Here is a 17,735-nt window from a genome sequence, read left to right as displayed (position 1 = left end):
CTGCGTTGGCCGTCGAAAGGTGTGGGGATTTCTATTCTGCGGGTGACGAGGTGCTTGAAGCAATTACCAGCTTCAGCGTGCCGGGTGGAGTCATCCCCGCGGAAGGCTGGGAAGGGAGCCACAGAAAGGCAGGGGACGCAGACAGCCGTGAGGGCGGCGGCGAGCCGGACGGCACATCTTGGCGATGGAGTAACGTCCCGGCTCACTGCTGGCCCTGGCCCTTGAAGTGAATCTGCCGCATGCCACTGCGCCGCAAGCGAAGAGCGGCACATCTAACACTTTGCTTCGCACGGCAGATGGTAGCAGTATTCGTCAATGGGTGCGTGCAGCACAGCTACGGCGGCGGCGGCGGTGGTGGTGGCTGTTGCCTTTGGCCTCTGTTGCTGTGGGCTGCCATGAATAGTGAGAGTGATATGCAGTTTTTTACTTGTTGTTGAGTTGCTGGAGTAGCTGCTGCTTGCTGACCAATTAATACTATGGGACATTTTGTTACATTATTTTTGAGTTGGAAATTGGTTGTATTGACGTCTTGTGTGTTTATTTGGTTTTTGTGTTCATGTTGGGAGTGCGTCTGTGATGGGGTTTCCCTTGTACTTGTGGCTAGTGGTGTGAATCAGAGGAGTTTGGTGTGCGCCGTGCGTACGTGCCCGTCTGATGTTTTTCTGCCAACTTGGATGATAAACGTGTGTACTCTGCCGCTCTCTCTCTTTTTTTTTCCCCCTGGGGCGAATGCGGTGGCTTCGGTGGTATTTGCTTGTCTGCAGGGATGTATGAACAGGACACATGTTTTCGTGCCGCAAATACCCCACTTTTCGTTCAACTTTTTGGACCCTCGTGCACCCCGCCGCCGCACTCTCGTGCGAGGGAATCTTTGTGTCTCCCTTTGGCGACATGCACGCGACCTCATGAGGGCGTTCGCCACCGTGCGATCAACCCACCTCCTGTGCCTGTGTCGCTGCCGGACTCAGACGAGAGCGGCACCGCCGCAGCCGGCGTGGTGCCTGGCGGGGACGCGGTCACGGTGGAGAGTCACGCAGACGCCACAGTGAATGATGCGGTTTTTGAGCGGGATAACACCGACACGTCCGAGAAACCCAAGCTGCCGTTTCGTCAGGTAATGAGGGAGCTGGAGCGGCGTTTTCAGGAGCAGATGGAGGTGCACCGTGGCCTTCAGGCGTCGATGCAACAAGTTGATTTGCTCCGCGACGAGGTTTCACTTTTTCGAGCAGAGCGGCGCACGGCGGCTCTCGCGTCGGCATTAAGCAGACAATCAATGTCATTGATGGAGCCTGCAGTGGCTGCAAGCATGCCAGCTGCTCCGGCGCCACCACGGCTGTCTAAGAGCAGCGGTGCAGCTATCGCCGCCAGCCCACTGCTAGAGAAGATACTGAAGTCATACGCCGAGGAGCGCTCTAGTAAGGTGCCTCAAGTGGAGGAAGCAAAGCCATCAAAGGCCGAAAACACACGAAGAAGACTTCCTGTGGATGTGATTCGCCCGCCAGAGGAGCCGCGGCCTTATGCACGTGTCTATTATGTTCCTGTAGCAAAACCTCAGGAGAATGCATATAGTGAGGCCGTTGTAAGTGCCTCAACCCTTTTAACTTCAGCAAATTCGGCGTCTACCAGTGCGTTGTATACGGAGGACTTTGAAGCTAGTGCTGGTGTTTCAACGGACCTATCAGTTGCAAGCGGTTTCAGTAACTCGAGCGTTGCAACGAGCAGCATGTCTGTTACAAGTAGCACAAGTATAAGGCAGTCCGCTTCTGATAGCGTCTCAACCGTTACCACGATGACAGAGTCTTCTGTGATTGATAGGGTAAATAATAGTGGCGTGCGTGGCTCAAGTGGGGACGACATGTCTTTATTGACGGTACTGCAAGAGTTCTACAATGTGTGTGGGAGTGCGAATCGTCTTGTGCATGCACTCCTCGGCACCGACGGAAATGCAGAACGGGTGCAGCTGAGAGATGAAGGTGCGGTTGCCCTGGGAATGAAGTCTGTCACGGACGCCAAGGACGAAGATGGGCGTCAGGTGTGGTTGTCAAGCCTGCGGCGTGATGTCGGCGACGTTCGGAAACTCCGCCGCTTTATTGATCACATGAAAAAGAACATGAGGTCGCTTGACTGCCAGCGCAAGGCGCAAGAGGCAAAACGAAGGCTCCTTGTCAATGCCCAGCGTCTGGCGAGGGCCCACCAAAGAATGCGCCACAACAAAAGTACACTGTCTGACGTTATGGATGGCATTGTCGACCTTCTCGGGAGCGAGGCCAGCCGCAGCGGTGAGGAAACGGTGATGGATGAAGTCGCCATCGATTCAGCGCTCAGATGGGATGGCGTTAGTGACGAAGTGGTGGAAGACGATGTCGTAGATGTCGCGAGCAGTTCTGACGTCATGGATGATGCGGTAGTGGATGAGCTGGATGGTCTGGGAGAATGGGGCAACAGTAGGCTTGGTGATGACGACGATGTGGATGTTCCTCAAGAAGTGGGGAGTGAATTAAGCTGGGCGGTGGCGGAAAGTGAGTATGCAAACGCTCTTGCTGAAGCAAGTGATGTTGGTGACATGGTGAAGGATGAGGTCCCACTACCAAGTGATGAGGAAGAAGCGGGGGAGGTGGACGAGGACCTTACGCCATTGCCGTTGGATGTCGCGAGCAGTGTGCCGGAAGTCGTGGACGATGTCGCGAATTCGGATTCTGACGTTGCTGCCGAGGAAGCGCAAGGGGAAAGTTTGGCGGCGAGTTTCCAGGACGAGGATGTTGATGATGATGTCCCCGATGCCTCTCTCTTGGGCGATGCAACCTCGCAAGATGCCGATGTGTCCTCTGTGTTTCCAGCCTCTACCACCACTCTGTCGAGTGTTCCGGCGAACAATCAGGCAAGGGACGACGAGGAGTACAACCACGAGGGAACGGATTCTGCTGAAAGCGCGCTTGATGCACTGGAGCACGACCTGCGGGAGACGGAGTCGCGGCGAGTGAAGGCCCTGTTGTCGGTTCACCCGACTCTTTTTACTTCGCTCTACGCCGCCGAGGAGGTGAGTCCAACGCCGACCGGCAGTTCTCACGACGCTGCAGAGCAAACACCAAACGGCGAGGATGTAGGTCCAGAGGCAACCGTCGTGCAGCCAGCGGAGAGTGAGGTGAGGCCCGCATGTGCGGTGTCGCTCGTTTGTGATGAGGTGGTGGAAGCAACGATAGAATTGCCGCGCGAGAGTGCGGTTTCTGGCTACGCTGCCGATGATATTGTAGCCCAATTACAGTGGAAGGAGCGTCAGTTGGCCCTCTTGCGGCAGTTACGACGGAAGACGGCATGGGAGCAGGAGAGAGACGAGGAAGAAGGAAATGAAGATAAAACGGCGACGGCCGCGCAGTTATCAATGCCAGTGGAAGAGAAGGCGGATTACCACTGGGGCATGTTAGAGACTCTCCTGCAGTGCCGCTTCGGCACTACAGGGAATGAGGGCCCTGATGAAGACATGTTGGCGGATAGTGTCAATGAGAGTAGCTGGACTGACGCCTACGACGACACTGCCGCCTATACCAGCTCAGATGTAGAATTCTCAGCTGGTAGTGAAGCGTCTTTACAGACTGCCTGACGGTGTCTGGCTTACCGCGCTCGCTGTTGATGACGGTTGGAAATGTTTGTAGAGCGAAGGTTGTTTTTTTTTTCTTTGGTGTTGTCGTCTCTTTCTTTGGAGTGGGGGAGATTTGCTACTACTCCCATTCTTATTGTGTTTTTTTTTGTTTTCTTTAACTTTTCGTATGACTACGACAACCATAGACCGTTTTACTTGCGAATATACAAGCATGCATACAATTCTTTTTTGTTTGTTTGTTTTTTCCAGGCACAAATTATAATTTACAACTTCTCTGAAACGTTTGTATTTCTCCTTCTGTGCGTGTGTGTTGCTTACTCCGCCCATCATTATGGAGGGAGTGTACGCACGTGCTCTGTGTCACATGCATGTATGGGGATCTGCCCAGCCTGCTGCCGTGACTTTGTTTCTGTCTCTCCCCAATGTAGCACGGGGCGAAAGAGAGAAAAAGGTGGTGGGGAAAGAGACTAAGGGAGGCAGGAAAGCCCGCTGGGAGAGAGAGAACCAAAAAGAAAAAAAAGGAGTCACTCATCCAATTCTTCTCACATCTACGCGGCAATCTCAGGCGAGGGACGGGCTGCGGTAACAGGGGAGGGGGGAGATGAACCGTGCAAGGTGGAAGAAACATCGTTCAGAGTTTTTGAATGATGACTGTGGGCAAAATGCCCTTCAGCTGGTGGCGCGGGGAAGTACCATCATCGCTGAGATTTTGCGCCTCTCGGAGCACATACCGCTGGAGTTTATACGCCCGGAAGAGACGGAGTACACCGCCCTCATCAGTGATTTTCGCTATTTTAAGGCGCAGGATGAGTTTGAACAACGCATTCAGAACTCTATTGAGCTGCTTCAGAAGGATGAGGTTTTTGCCACAACCCATATGGAGCTTCTTGATCGTTTTTTTAAGCTCTTCCGCGGTGTCTATGGGTACGTGATGGAGCTAAACCGATACATAGAGGAGATACGGGAGGGAATGTACATTTCTCAGACGCTGGAGTCTATTTTGGTTAACCTCGACGGCAAACAACTCCTCTGTGAAATTATGCATCTCTACGGTGTCATGCTACTTCTGCTAGATCACAAACTTGGGGGCAAGACGCGAGAAAATCTTCTTGTGAGTTACATTCGCTACAAGGGCGCTGGAGAGGCAAACATGGTTGAGGTGACCAACCTGTGCCGCGCCACCGGCTACGAGCCTGGGCACGCGTCACCTGAGTGCTATCCTGTGGCGTACTTTAGTCGTGTGCCTATTGACAAGGAGGTGGTTGGAATGATTTTAGGGCGTATTCGCTCCGATGACATCTACCAGATGGCATACAATTATCCTGCACCCGAGCACCGTAGTGCCGCCTTGGCTCTGCAGGGAGCCGTGTTGTATGTGCTTTTATTTTTCCGTCCAGAGATATTGCATCAAGAAGGTCCTGTTATGCGAGAGATTGTGGATAAACACTTTGCGGACAATTGGGTGATAAACTATTACATGGGATTTACGGTGGATCTTACGCTGGCGTGGCGGGATTTTAAGGCGGCTAGTGACGCCATAAGTAGGACTATTGCTACTGAGAATGTGGCTTACCACCTAGAGCGAATGCGGACCGGTATGACGTCCCTCAATAGCTCCATTGGCGAAGTCCTGCGGGAGGGTGTGCTGACGGAGAAGTATGTTCTGGACAACATTCACGCCTCTTTGCTGCCCCGCATCCGAGAGGCCAACGTAGTACTGCGGTGGTTTATCCTTCACACAACCCGCGGTGCACCCGGTAGTCGTTGCCTTGAGAAGTATCGAAGGAGCTGCGACATGGTCGCTGCGGCTGTCACGGAAGATGATATTATCACGCTGTTACTACGCACCGCTCAGCTGGAATTTACGCTCCGTGCCATGTTCACTACACTGCTGAAGCAAAAACGTTCCAAGTGGGAGTCCTCGAGAGAGGAAGGGGCAGCAAAGATGTTAAAGTTGGCCACTTTTTTCTCAGGGGAGCATGTTCTTAGTGATAATGTGCGTGATTCACAGCTGGAGGCGTGGTTCACAGAAATCTCTGAACGCATTCAGGGCCTCGAGTACTCCGACAGTATCACCGCCAGTCGCAAAATTCAAAAACTAATTAAAGCGCTTGAAAATGTGCAGGAGTTTCACCAGATTGACAGCAATCTTCAAGTTGTTCAGTTTGTGCAGGACACACGCTTTCTCCTACGCCAGATGATACGGTACATTAACATTGAGAACAAGGTGCTTATTACGATTGCCACGGTGGGCGACTTATCCTATGCCTGGGAGCTTGTAGCCACATACGGCTGCTTTGTAAATGCTATTCAACTGAAAATCAAACAACAACCAGACCTTGCTGTGCAAATGCGTGCCGTCTTTGTGAAGCTGGCGTCTATGCTGGAGCTGCCGTGTAACCGTATTGACCAGGGAGCGCAGAATGATGCGCGTCTGTTGGCAGCGCTGGAAACAACCTCGGAGTACTACTCCAGCGAACTGGTGGCGTTTGCCCGAAGCGTCCTGCATGTCATTCCAACCTCCATCTTTGATGTGCTTCGCCAAATTATGAAGATCCTCACCGATGACCTCCACGAATGTCCGACGAAGCTGTTGCGCAGGGAGATGAAGAGCGAGAGCCAGTTGGACCTCCGGCGCAAACTCTCTGCACTCACCGCGGATATTGCCAGGTATGCCAGTGGTATTCTTGCGATGGAAAGCACACTTGTGGGCGTGATTCAGGTAGATTCGCATCAACTCTTGGAAGATGGCATTCGCAAGGAACTTGTGCGACAGATCACACACATGCTTCATCACTCGTTGTTATTTGACAGAAATAATCCCATCTCGGCAAGTCTCTTTGATAATGAGCTTGCGGGCCTTGCACAAAAGCTGAACGGCATCCGAGCCTCCTTTGAGTACATTCAGGACTACGTCAATGTGCACGGACTCCGTATTTGGTTGGAGGAGTTTTCCCGCATTGTTAACTTCAACGTGGAGATGGAGTGCAACACTTTCATGCAAAAGAAGCTGTACCCCTGGAAGTCGCAGTATCAATCTGATAGCATCCCCATTCCGTATTTTCCACGCACCAAGGAGAAGATGGCATACAGTTTTCTTGGGAGAATATTGCAACACCTGCTTATGATGACTGATCCAATGCGCTCTGTGTTTTTAACAGCATACGGCTCCTGGTACGAGCGAGGATCTCTACAGGAGATTGTGGGAACGCGTACCTTTACAAGCATTTGCAACGCCATTGGTTCCATGGGTCTCGGAGCGCTGGATCGACTGATGTGTTTTGTGCTTGCAAAGGACTTGCAGCTGGCGTTGAAATTCATTCGTGCGGCACTTGAACCGGTGGAGGAAGTTGTTGCGGAGCTTAGCGGGGAGTTGTGTCCGGCCGCTGGGACGCCGGAGAACGCCACACACATTTACGCCAAGCTAGTGGAGACCGTCGGTGGGGGAAGCAGCGGTGGTCACTTTGCAGAGCTCACGAAGATTTTGGTGCGTGTGGGTCGTATACAACTCATGCGCACGATGCTTGCGAGTGAACTTCGCGCCTTTTGCAAGCTAAACAGTGGCTCCCTCTTTGCCGCACTCTCAACTGCAAATGAGGCGCTCTTGATGGACCTGCGTCATCACTACCATAACCCCGGCTCTCACCCCATTCCAGACGATGTCATTGCCGTCATTTCCCCCTTCCTGGATTGTGTTGGCATCAGCGATGCGTTGTCCAAGGTGTACGTGACGTCGCGGCCGATACCGTCTCTCGTGTTCCACCTTCTCGCTCTGACGCTGTGCAATGTGCCAAAGATGCGCTACGATGCGTCGGTTGCATCCATGGTGCCGAACCTCTTGAGTGACCTGGTCGACCCTGAGGCGTTCGCCCAGGGTCTATCACTCTTACTTAAGCAGTTCCACTCAGACCAGTTAGTACTCTTCCTGAATCACCTCTCGCAGGCGGTTCGCGTGTATGTGTGTTCCTTTGAGAATAAGAGCGCTCGCCAGAAAGAGGATGTCCTACTGACGGAGGCAGAGGTCCTTACGCAGGTGATACATAAACTGGCGGCATCATCCGGTTTGCCCATTATCGACTTTCACCGCGCACTTCCTGCTACTCTCTGTGGGATGCCTCGTTTGTCTACACAAGGCATAAAAAGGTAAAGCGCTATGGGCCAGAAATTTGTTTATTGCTGCTGCGACTATCATTGTCTTTTGTTGTTGGTGGGCCTGCGAGCGTGTTTTTTGAGTTTTTTTTTATTATTGGTTGTTGTTGTTGTGTTGCTCTGATTGCTGTTTGGTGGTTTGCGTGGCGTGGTGCGTGCGCGAGTGAATTGGACGAGTGTGGAGGCGCGCTACGGTCGCCGAGCAAGGAAGGAAGCGGGCAGCGGTGAGCCCCTTTTTTGATACAAGTGTAATAATAAAAAAAGCATGTGGTTGTGTTTTGGCTGCAACCACGCATGACGTGCACAAGAGCAATGACAATAGCCCCGTACCCGTTACCTTCTTCTGTTTCTTCGTTCATCTTTGCTTTCCGCACATGTGTAGTTTCTCGTGCAGGCTGGTTGGGATCGCTCGGACGTTGCACACGGGCGTTTGGGGAGTGTTTTTTTTTTGTTGCGAAATGGATGATACAGCTGCGTTGGAGTTGGAGGTGGAGGCGACACGGCGCAAGCTGCGGGACCTTGAACGCCGGCTGGGCGACAGTCGCCGCGCCTCGGCACCGCAGGCCGTGACTAAGAACAGCCATGTGGCACCCCTGAATGCGGGTGACACGTTGACGTCTTTTGTGTGCGCAGCGGCGTCGTTAACAAAGGCGGATGTGGAGCGTTTCTCGCGGCAGATGATGGTGGAAGGCGTCGGCGCCATCGGCATGGAGCGCATTCGTCGGGGGCGTGTGCTGCTGGTGGGCGCTGGTGGCCTGGGCAGCACCATTGCACTTTTTCTCGCGGCTGCAGGCGTGGGTGAGCTGAGGATTGTTGACTTTGACACTGTGGAGCTGAGCAATCTGCACCGCCAAGTGATACACACAACAGACCGTGTCACGTGGAAAAAGGTGGACAGCACGGCAAGCGCATGTTATGCACTTAACCCGGATATTCTGGTTCTTCCACTGGCGTTGCCGCTTGATGCCTCTAACGCGGAGGATCTCGTGCGGGACTGCGATGTGGTGGTGGATGGGACGGACAATGTTGCGGCGCGCTACTTAATAAATGACGCCGCTGCCCGACAGCGAAAGCCTGTTGTCAGCGGCAGTGCGATGCGTTGGGATGGTCAGTTATCGGTGTATGGGTATGACGGTGGTCCATGTCTACGCTGTCTTTTCCCTGTTCCGCCGCCACCAGAGGCGGTCGGAAGCTGCAACGACACAGGTGTTATGGGTCCGGTGCCTGGCTGCATTGGCTGTTTGCAGGCGATGGAGGTGCTGAAGATTTTGACACAAGCCGGAGATGTACTTTCAGGACGCATGCTTATCTTTGATGGACTCCGCTTTCGCGTGCAAGTTGTGAACCTTCGTTGTAGACAAGCGTCATGTCCAGCGTGCGGAGATGCGGTGGATAAAAGTATCCGGCTACAGGAACTCGTAGCGCAGCATCCCGAGTACATTGGGGTGTCATGTGTATCTGGGTCCGTCTTGAATGCACAACCGCTTCCCACGGAAGCGCGAGCCTCAGCGAGGGAGCTTTTCGCATATCTTCAACGCGCAGAGGGCACCACGGCAAACTGCTTGATTTTAGATGTGCGATCGAAGCAGCAGTACGACATGGCCCATCTTCCTACTGCCGTCTCACTGCCGCTGCCGCATCTTAAAAAATGGCAGTCTGATGATGTACTTTGGGACGAGTGGGAGCGTTTCGTAAGTTGCTATCATACTGGTACGGACGGTTGTTTGACGGTTTTTGTGATCTGTCGCAGAGGGATCTCGTCGACCGAAGCCGCACGAATTCTCTTGTCGCTTCAACCACCGTGCAAAACGGGGTATGATGGTTGCGTCGACGCCACAACGCCCTCCACCTCAACGCGGCGGTACCGCTTTCTGAACGTGGACGGGGGACTTAACCGGTACCACCAGGAGGCTGACAAGAACTTTCCTTTTTACTAAGCAACCAGTTTTTTTTTTTTTTTGCTGCTGGAGGCAACGGTGTGGCGTGTGGGCGGGCGCTCTTTTCTTCTTCTTCTACGTGTAGTTACGCTCTGTGCATGTGCATGCGGTCCCTATTCTTTCTCGTTGCTCCCCCCGTACGCTGCCTTGCGGTAACGTGTGAATGCTACGAGTCACGATTATTTCAATGTGTCCCCTCCGACTTCGTGGGTGCGCTGAGCCCTTTCTCTTTTTCTCCCTCCCCCTTGAGTGGCAAACTAGTCGGGCTGTGTGTTGCGGCGTAGCGTTGATGCGCCACACGTCGGTGGTTGTCAGCCGTTTTGTTGGGTCATCCCCGACAGAGGAGAACACGAGCCGCGACGTGCTCTCCTCACCCCTCTCGCCGCCGCCGCCTCCTCCCAGCACAGGGAGCGACGAGGAAAGCGTGCCAGAGGACTCAGTCCTTGGAAGTTTGCCACGCGCGCTTGAGAGCGTCGTACGGAAGCTAGTGCGGCGGCCAGGCGTCACTAACTACCCATCGACGGTTGGGATGCAAGCAGGTGATGGTGATGGTGTGTGGCAGTGTGCCGCTACACCCCCCATGATGCCAGACAGCACAGACGGCAGGAGCGCCCTCACTCTTAACAAGTTGCCGCTTTTGGCCTCGCCTTATTTCGGCTCAGATGTGGAAACCACACGGGCATCTGATTTAGCCGCCCGCTACCCGTATTACAATTCACATATTTCGTTGCCCACCACTACAGGTAATTCGCAAAAGGAATTGAGACGACAAAATCGCAGCTTGGGTGACGGTGCCTCTCCAATGATCCTCCAAACAGCGACTGACAACATTAGAGCTGCCTCGCTCCCTCCTCTAACAGTAGTGGACATGAACCAGGCCATTGAGCAATGTATGCAGGAGTGCCAACGAGCGATGTCGCCTCTTACCAGCAGTATGCCCTTTATTCGGGTTCACAAGGGTGAATGCGTGGGGAAGGTAGACACAGCGATCCGGAATACACGCCTAGTTGAGTGTTTGAGAGAAGTTCGTATGGAATGTGGTGCTAACAGCTTTGTGGCAGCTTTTCTATCCGCCAATGGGTACAACGAGGCGCTACGCTCGTTTAGGATGCATCTGCCGTTGGCCGAGCAACAACTTCAAAGCTTTCTGTATCATCAACGAAAACAGCAGCAACAGCGTCAGGGTAGATGTTTGGTTACAACTCCGTCTGTACAACAGGGAGGGCAAGAGGTGTTGCCATCACCAGAATATGCCATGACGAATGATGACTTGCTGCTCCTCGTGATGGAAACTGTACGACGCAAACAGTTACTCAATGACAGCCTACCCTGGCGGGATGTCAATTGCCAGCGAAATGATTATCGTCTGGAGTCTTTGAGACGGCAGAAAACGCCTCAGGAGAACACCCCTACGTCGCCAGACAGCGGTGTTGCAACTTCGTTTGCTTCGGCCATTGGTGGGTCGCTAGACCTCCTCATTGAGGTTCTTATTCTTGTGGAAACAGACATCCCTTTCACCACGGGAATGCCACTAATGAACTATACCAATACCTTCATTGTTCTTGCTTCTTTGTTTGTGATGCCGGAGGTGTTAATTGTGCGGCTTATCCGCCTTTTTCGCCACGTGCAACAGGACTTGATTTTGGATCACAGCCGCCGCGTCTTTTTACAGCGCCGTATCGTACAATTTATGACTGCCTACTGCAGTTATCATGAGGCGGATGTGACGTCCACCCTTCTTGAGCGTCTTCGGCTGTTTTTGCAGAAGTTGTGTGTCACACCTCCGGTGGGTCACTCCGCACGCGGCGCCGAAGCCGTCACTTGTGGCGAGGCGAAAAGGTCAACGGCAGACACACAAGAAGAACTGGGCGGTTTCCTTTTTGTGCATGCCGAAGTTGCGCCGAGCCTTAACGAGTTGTCCGCTTTTGTTGAGCTCACCTTAGAAAAAATGTACATGGCGTCTCAAGAAGGTGGTTCAGGTGTCTGCTGGCAACGGCATTTAACGGCGCTTGTGAGGCCACTAGGCACCATCTTGAAGACGTCGAACCAACAGTCTCGTGGTGCGGAAGATGTGAACAGCGTCCAGGCAGCGTTCCACAAAGAGTATCTTAAAAAGAAAGGGGAGCATCAAGCGGAGGTTGCGTTCACAGTAGTTTCTGCGGAAACGCTTGCGATGCAATTATGCCTTCTCTCATTTAAGTTGTTTGCCGATATTCGTTTGCGTGAATTACTTAACAATGCGTGGTGTGATGAGGTCATGCGCATGAGTGTGCCTAATTACTTATTGCGGCTGATTGACTATTCCTCCCACGTGCAGCGATGGACGACGGCTGTGATTGTGAGCCCGGCACGATGGTCCGAGTGCCAAAAGGCCATGACTTATGTCATTCGCCTCTGTCGTTGTCTGTGCGACCAACAAAACTATGAAATGGCCTCGGCTGTGTTGGGTGGCCTGCAGCATCCTGCAGTGGTGGCATTGGAAGACTTGTACCAAGGACGGGTTGAGCCTCACGGCATATTAGGCGATGAGGAGCAGCGGGAGTTAACGGCGCTGCAGAATCTCATGGATCCGTTTGCCTCCCAAGAGAGCCCTTCTTCGTTTTCCTGTATCAGTAGCCGCGCCTCGGAAGAGTCACAGGCGCCGATGATTCCGCTGCTTGCACCACTCCTTGGCGTGCTTTTCCGCACCGAGGAGGTGAGGGGAAGGACGGTGGAGTTGTTTCCCACGACTGGACTTCCCGTCGTGAACTGGACCAAAATAATGGCGATTAGCAAGACCGTGTTTTTGTGGCTCCGCTGCCAAAACACGCCGTACGCGTACGCACCGGACGCCACGCTGCAGCACTACTTGTGGCAGCTGCCCGGTCATTTGCTGCGCGACGCAACCTTGATGGGGCTTGCGCGGCAGAAACGCCAGCTGTGAGACAACGCCACGCCCCCACAGACGCAAAATCAAGGGCATGAGGAGGAGGAACAAATGGAACCCCTAGTTTTCATTCTTGTTTTGTGTTTCTTGAGCACCCGCTACGTGCACATGCAAACAGGCGGGCGTGGGTAGCGGTCGAGAGACAAATAAAAAAGTGTATTTGCATGAAAGCATCTTCAGTGCACACACGTGCATATGTGATGTATTTTCATTGGATGTGTTTAATTGGAATGGTTTTTTTTTACTTTGTTTTATTCTTCTTAAAACATTTTCTTCTTTGTCTCTTTCTGTCGTCGTTTTTTATTCCCCCTATTATTATTTTTGAAGCACAGTCGCTCTGACGAGGTGTCTTAAGCTAAAGACTAAGAACGGAAAGGAAAGAAAAGGAAAGGTAAAAGAAGGAAGTGAGTGTTTCCGCAAGCATGAGCCGTCCGTACTGTAAGAACCGTTGCAAAAATGGGGGTCGTTGGGGACCAGGACGTGGAGGGTTCCAACAAAACGAGGGTGCTCCCACTGGGCGTTTTCTCCGCGGGCATGGACGAGGCGCTGGCGGCGGAAACGGCGGTCCAGGAAGCAACAATAATAAGAACAACGGCAAAAACAGTAATAACGCGGCTGGCCGGGACGGCGCCGCCACGTCGGTAATGACAACCCTCTTAGACCTCCTCTTCCAAAAGTCCGCAGGGGAGATCTTTGACTCGAGCTCTGGCACGTTGAACCTTTCCAGGTTCAGTGAGTCCCCAGACCTGCTCAGTGTTCAGCACAGCGTGGACTTCAACAGTGTGGCCTTTTGCAAGAGCCTTGTCGACGTGATTAAAAACAAGGCCGGCACGTCCCTTCGCATTCTCGTGCTGAACGACAACAATATACGGAAGTTAACCGTTTTCTTGGCGGCACTGGAGGCGGCGGATGTCTATCGTGGCGTGACCGCCATATCTGCAACGGGCAACCATATCTCCGACCTCAACTTTCTGGGGCCACTAAAACGGTATGAGGGCTTGGGGGAGCTGTTGCTGCGGGAAAACCCTGTGACGAAGCGCGGCGACTACAAGGCACAGGTGATTAAGGGTCTGCCAAAACTTATGATGCTGGATGGTGAAATTATTGATCGTGGTCTCATGCGCCTGCCCAATCCTGTGCCTGTTGTTCTCAATGAGAACCAAATTGGTGTGCTGCGCTTTGTTCGAGAGTAATGTGTTTGCCGCGGCAGCCTCACGCAACTACGATGCTCTGGTTAACTTATACAGCCCAAGTGTTGTGTGTAGTGTGAGCCGGGCGGAGGAGCCTATTCCGCGACGTTTGATGTTTGACACCGCACACAATGGTCAATCCCTGTCCCCACCGCAACGCAACATTATGGCCAATGATTTTATGACCCTTCGAAGACACATCCAATGGAGAAACCTTCACACCGATGTGCACTCCCTACGTAATGTTTTTCTTGGCCGCGCCAAGGCGTCATTGGCTCTTCAGGCGCTTGGTGGTGGTGAAAAGAAGTTTATCAGTGTGTCACATGAACTCAACGGAAACGCCAATGTTGTTTTCCTTTTGCAGAATATGAAGGTGCCAACGTGTGTATTAACTGTGCACGGCAGGCTTGTTTGGCATTGGTCCCCAAAAGGCAGTGACGGGGCAGATTTGGTTCCACGGGGCGCGGCGCCCTTCCTTACGGCGTTTTTTGACCGCACCATGTCACTTCTTTGGGACAACGTTAATAACATGTGGAGCATCCAAAATGATATGGTTTTTATGCGTCCTGACCGTACACTGCTGCACGACGACGGGTCAGCGAGTTCCCCTTTGTTCTTTGCAAACCAACCGACGAGAGTGGAAGTCATGCGGCGGCGCTACCTGCCAAATGCCACAACGGAAGTGATGCGAAGCGTTATTGAACACTTTGGCAGTGACGCGGGCGTACAGGCGTTTATCATGAGCCATCTTCCGACACTACCAGCGGACCGCGTAGAAGGGGCTCTGAAAGACCCTGCATCCATGTTGTCCCTTATACAGGGATAGGGAGCACGAAGTTCATTTAGAAATAAGTAACTTTAAGTGAATATGTTATATTGGTGGGCAATTGCCTTTTTATGAATCCGATCGCGAGGAGTGTTGACCCAAAAGCAATGAAGGCTCGTGCTTGGATGATATATATATATATATATATATATATATATATAAGTGTCTACATATTTACGTGTGGTAGGATAGGGTGGGCTCCAGACGAGTTGGGATGCGGTGTGTTGCATCGAGTCTTGTTTCTCTGTGCATAATTGTTCTCTTCCTCAATGCTTCTTCTTTTCATTTTCTTTTTTGTAATTTCTTTTCTTCTGTTGTTGCTGCTTGATCTCTCTCCCAACTCTTCGAGACGTTGTGGCGCAATGTTGGTGCCGGTGGTGGTAGTGGTAATTCTTAAAGGTAGATATATTTTTTTATTATTTTTGTTTTTGTTTTCATTTTAGGCTTTGCAGTGAGCGACTCTACGATCATCCGCCTTATTTCTCGTTCCTTTTTTTTTTTTACTGGGGAGACGGGTTAAACCTTACGACACCTTACGGTGCCATTTTGCTTCGCCTCTCTGTCTCTGTTCACTTTCTTTTGCGCTGCAACCACGTCCTTTACACGCCGCATTGCCGCGCTTTTTTCCCCTGATTCCCCACTCCCCACTCACGTGACGCGTTCAGCGGGTGTGTTTCCGTTGGTGTGTATATTTGCACATCCATCCATGCAAGGAGAGAAGTGTGTGTGGCTCCAAGGCAGATGGTGTGCATATTTCATGGAATCAATGTTGTTTATTCCTCATCATGCATGTGTGACGGGATGTACAGCTGCATAAAGCTCTCAACGAATTCCTTTTCCTTCACGTGCATATATCGTGTATGGGTAAAGGACGTGGTGTCGTCTTTGCCGCTGGCACTGTCGGCGCATCGCGGCGCTTTCTGCGCGTCTCCACTAGCGTATTGTTCCGCAAGGGTCAGCGCGTGCGCATCCACACGCCTGTGTGTGGCGTTGGTGGTGGTGGAGGGGGGGGGGCTGTGAACTCATGAGCTCCGTCACTGTGTGTGAGCGTGTGGGGGGAGGGGAAAAAGTGAAGCACTGGCGGTGCGCAAACACGCATACACACACACCAAACAAAAAAAAAAACTTCAATAAAAAAAAACAGTGAACAGCTGTGTGAAGAAAAAAAATGTGGAGTGGCTTGCGTATGCGCTGCGGCGGCAGGGACGCGGGGAAGATGGTGGAGAGGGAGTAGAGTAAGGTGGAGTGAGAGGGGGGCCTCTGGCGGTCGCGGGGCTTTGTCCCGCCTCTCCTGTATTTTTTTTTTTTTTTATCTTTCAGTGGACCCGTTTGCGCAGTCAGCGACAGATCACCGGGGCGTGTGGAGATGGTGATGGTGGACAAGAAAAGAAAAAAAAAAAAAAACTAATTCCTATTTTTAGTCACCTGGACGGCTGCGAGAGAGCAGCCACACGGGAGCTCTCTGCCGCCCGGGGCGGTGACTAGACACACACACGCATTTGGACAGAGAGCATAGTGGTGCGGGGTGGTGTTAGAAGACAACACAAACACATACATACGTTACAGGTGGTTCGGATGGATACAGGAAACAGAAGTGATGCCACGCCGTACAGGCATCTGCTTCTTTCATTCTATTAGAATGTGGCCTTGCTTATTTTATATTCGCTTTTCTTTATTTCTTTTTTGGGGAATGGAATGCCTTTGCTCCTGCTGCCGCGCTTGTGTGTGTGTGGCGGAGAAGGGTGGTACGTTGCATTTACGTGTAATATTTTTTGTTGGAATTTTGTTCGTCTACTCGCGTGTATTGTTTCATACACGTCTCTGCATACCTCTTTCTGCCTGTGTGCGTCTACTTACACAGGGTGTTTGTTTTTTTGTTTGTATTTCCTCTCGTATGGCTGCTGTTAGCATTCTGCCCTTTTTCCCGGCCCATTTTCTTTCTTCTTTGGGTGCGCTTCCTTACACGCACACACACACTCTGTAGCTAGTTGTAGTTTGATTTCTTGTGCCGTCGACGCAATGTACGCCGCCCACAAGAAGGACATCAACCGCCACAAAAGCTTCCACCCGCTAACATACCGCAACCTCAGCAAGGTGGAGCAGCGACAGCAGGAAGATGAGGCAAAAAAAAAGTCGGCCGCCGAGCGTAGAGAGGAACTCAGGCGTGACCAGGAGCAGCGCCGGTACGATGATCTCATCCTTGCGGCCTCCGCCGACGGTGTTAGTGGTCAGCTGGCAAAGTTTCGTCAGGTGGAGAATATATTTGCTGCCGAAGCAAAAACAGAGCGGGCCGGCCGTTCCACCTCCTCTGGGAGCGGTGACTTGGCGGGCCTTTCGTCACTGCCGCTTCTGAAGAGTGGCACGCTCGTCTTCAGGAAGGATGAAGCACGGCAGGACAACGACGAAGCGAGAAGTGTGCGCAAACGTGGGCGCGACGAAGGGTGTCTGCCAGTGGACAATAACGGTAGTGAGGTGGAGGGGCCAGGGAAGGACAGGAAGGCCGTGACAGGGTTTATGTCAACAAGCGATGCAGCGCAGCTGCGGAAGGAGTTAGACAAATTGCAGAAGGAGCGGCACGACCCTCTCAGGCGCATTGAACAGTTCCAGAACCGCACCGTTGCGGCGGAGGCGAAGCGTAGAGCACTTGCGGCGAAGACAGCGGCGGCAACGGTCTCCACGGGCACTCGTGAAGACACGGAGAAGGACGTCATACACAGTCGTATTCAGGAACTACTGCTGATGAAAAGGCGGAAATGATTTTTCCCCCAAGTGTATTTCTACAATATATAACCGTACACGCACACGTATTTGTTAAGGAGGGAAGAAAGTACTCCCTCTCTTTCCTTCTCATACACACATACACTACGAAGAGGAAAAAAAGAAGAACGTGTGGGGGGAGGGAGAGGCAGAGTAGGGGAGGAGGCATCAGCGAGCCCCGCTCTTATGATGTGCACTGTGGCGTACGTATGCTGCTTTTTTTTTTCTTACTTTCGTTTGTGGTTGTGTTGTTTCTCACAAGTTGTGCTCAGGAGGCCGAAGGAAGAGGCCTTTGAGGAATCTGAGAATGATTGATGTCTGCTTTTCCCATGACTTCTCCCTCTCCCACTGC

At 52.3% G+C, this 17,735-nt stretch overlaps 8 protein-coding genes and 1 pseudogene across 8 annotated transcripts in view, besides 9 other annotated features; 8 read left to right on the top strand and 1 right to left on the bottom strand.

Moving 5' to 3' along the window:
- Positions 1 to 272, bottom strand: part of TraAM80_05969 (uncharacterized protein) — a gene marked incomplete at both ends in the record, with an annotated part of 624 nt that extends 352 nt beyond the window's left edge. The window contains one exon of the mRNA XM_029382827.1: positions 1 to 272. This exon is cut by the window's left edge and continues 352 nt beyond it. Within this exon, the coding sequence (XP_029237299.1) occupies positions 1 to 272 (272 nt within the window).
- A 65-nt stretch (positions 273 to 337) lies between these two features.
- Positions 338 to 368: a microsatellite.
- A 398-nt stretch (positions 369 to 766) lies between these two features.
- On the top strand, positions 767 to 3,598 carry TraAM80_05968 (putative RNA-binding protein; the record flags this gene model as incomplete). The annotated part of the gene is made up of 1 exon (XM_029382826.1): positions 767 to 3,598. The coding sequence occupies one exon, from the start codon at positions 767 to 769 to the stop codon at positions 3,596 to 3,598; it is 2,832 nt and encodes a 943-aa protein (XP_029237298.1).
- A 221-nt stretch (positions 3,599 to 3,819) lies between these two features.
- Positions 3,820 to 3,843: a microsatellite.
- A 356-nt stretch (positions 3,844 to 4,199) lies between these two features.
- TraAM80_05967 (WASH complex subunit strumpellin) lies at positions 4,200 to 7,745 on the top strand (the record flags this gene model as incomplete). Its single annotated transcript, XM_029382825.1, has 1 exon — positions 4,200 to 7,745. One exon carries the CDS (start codon positions 4,200 to 4,202, stop codon positions 7,743 to 7,745), a length of 3,546 nt encoding a protein of 1,181 aa, XP_029237297.1.
- An 87-nt stretch (positions 7,746 to 7,832) lies between these two features.
- Positions 7,833 to 7,887: a microsatellite.
- Positions 7,888 to 8,205: 318 nt separating this feature from the next.
- Positions 8,206 to 9,684, top strand: TraAM80_05966 (putative ubiquitin activating enzyme; the record flags this gene model as incomplete). Its single annotated transcript, XM_029382824.1, has 1 exon — positions 8,206 to 9,684. One exon carries the CDS (start codon positions 8,206 to 8,208, stop codon positions 9,682 to 9,684), a length of 1,479 nt encoding a protein of 492 aa, XP_029237296.1.
- Positions 9,685 to 9,973: 289 nt separating this feature from the next.
- On the top strand, positions 9,974 to 12,607 carry TraAM80_05965 (uncharacterized protein; the record flags this gene model as incomplete). The annotated part of the gene is made up of 1 exon (XM_029382823.1): positions 9,974 to 12,607. One exon carries the CDS (start codon positions 9,974 to 9,976, stop codon positions 12,605 to 12,607), a length of 2,634 nt encoding a protein of 877 aa, XP_029237295.1.
- Positions 12,608 to 12,644: 37 nt separating this feature from the next.
- TraAM80_05964 (hypothetical protein) lies at positions 12,645 to 12,933 on the top strand (annotated as a pseudogene).
- A 34-nt stretch (positions 12,934 to 12,967) lies between these two features.
- Positions 12,968 to 13,010: a microsatellite.
- A 244-nt stretch (positions 13,011 to 13,254) lies between these two features.
- Positions 13,255 to 13,803, top strand: TraAM80_05963 (nuclear RNA export factor 1/2; the record flags this gene model as incomplete). Its single annotated transcript, XM_029382822.1, has 1 exon — positions 13,255 to 13,803. One exon carries the CDS (start codon positions 13,255 to 13,257, stop codon positions 13,801 to 13,803), a length of 549 nt encoding a protein of 182 aa, XP_029237294.1.
- A 109-nt stretch (positions 13,804 to 13,912) lies between these two features.
- TraAM80_05962 (nuclear RNA export factor 1/2) lies at positions 13,913 to 14,626 on the top strand (the record flags this gene model as incomplete). The annotated part of the gene is made up of 1 exon (XM_029382821.1): positions 13,913 to 14,626. One exon carries the CDS (start codon positions 13,913 to 13,915, stop codon positions 14,624 to 14,626), a length of 714 nt encoding a protein of 237 aa, XP_029237293.1.
- A 128-nt stretch (positions 14,627 to 14,754) lies between these two features.
- Positions 14,755 to 14,787: a microsatellite.
- A 111-nt stretch (positions 14,788 to 14,898) lies between these two features.
- Positions 14,899 to 14,937: a sequence feature (GA-rich).
- Positions 14,938 to 15,034: 97 nt separating this feature from the next.
- Positions 15,035 to 15,075: a sequence feature (A-rich).
- A 639-nt stretch (positions 15,076 to 15,714) lies between these two features.
- Positions 15,715 to 15,769: a microsatellite.
- A 238-nt stretch (positions 15,770 to 16,007) lies between these two features.
- Positions 16,008 to 16,030: a microsatellite.
- A 615-nt stretch (positions 16,031 to 16,645) lies between these two features.
- On the top strand, positions 16,646 to 17,383 carry TraAM80_05961 (uncharacterized protein; the record flags this gene model as incomplete). Its single annotated transcript, XM_029382820.1, has 1 exon — positions 16,646 to 17,383. One exon carries the CDS (start codon positions 16,646 to 16,648, stop codon positions 17,381 to 17,383), a length of 738 nt encoding a protein of 245 aa, XP_029237292.1.
- Between the last annotated feature and the right edge of the window lie 352 nt (positions 17,384 to 17,735).

Source organism: Trypanosoma rangeli (genome assembly GCF_003719475.1).
Source record: "Trypanosoma rangeli strain AM80 chromosome Unknown Tra_15.4_contig_00206, whole genome shotgun sequence".
Classification (NCBI taxonomy): Eukaryota; Euglenozoa; class Kinetoplastea; order Trypanosomatida; family Trypanosomatidae; genus Trypanosoma; species Trypanosoma rangeli.
Note: the sequence above shows the minus strand (reverse complement) of the source record. Positions and strands in the feature narration are given on the sequence as shown.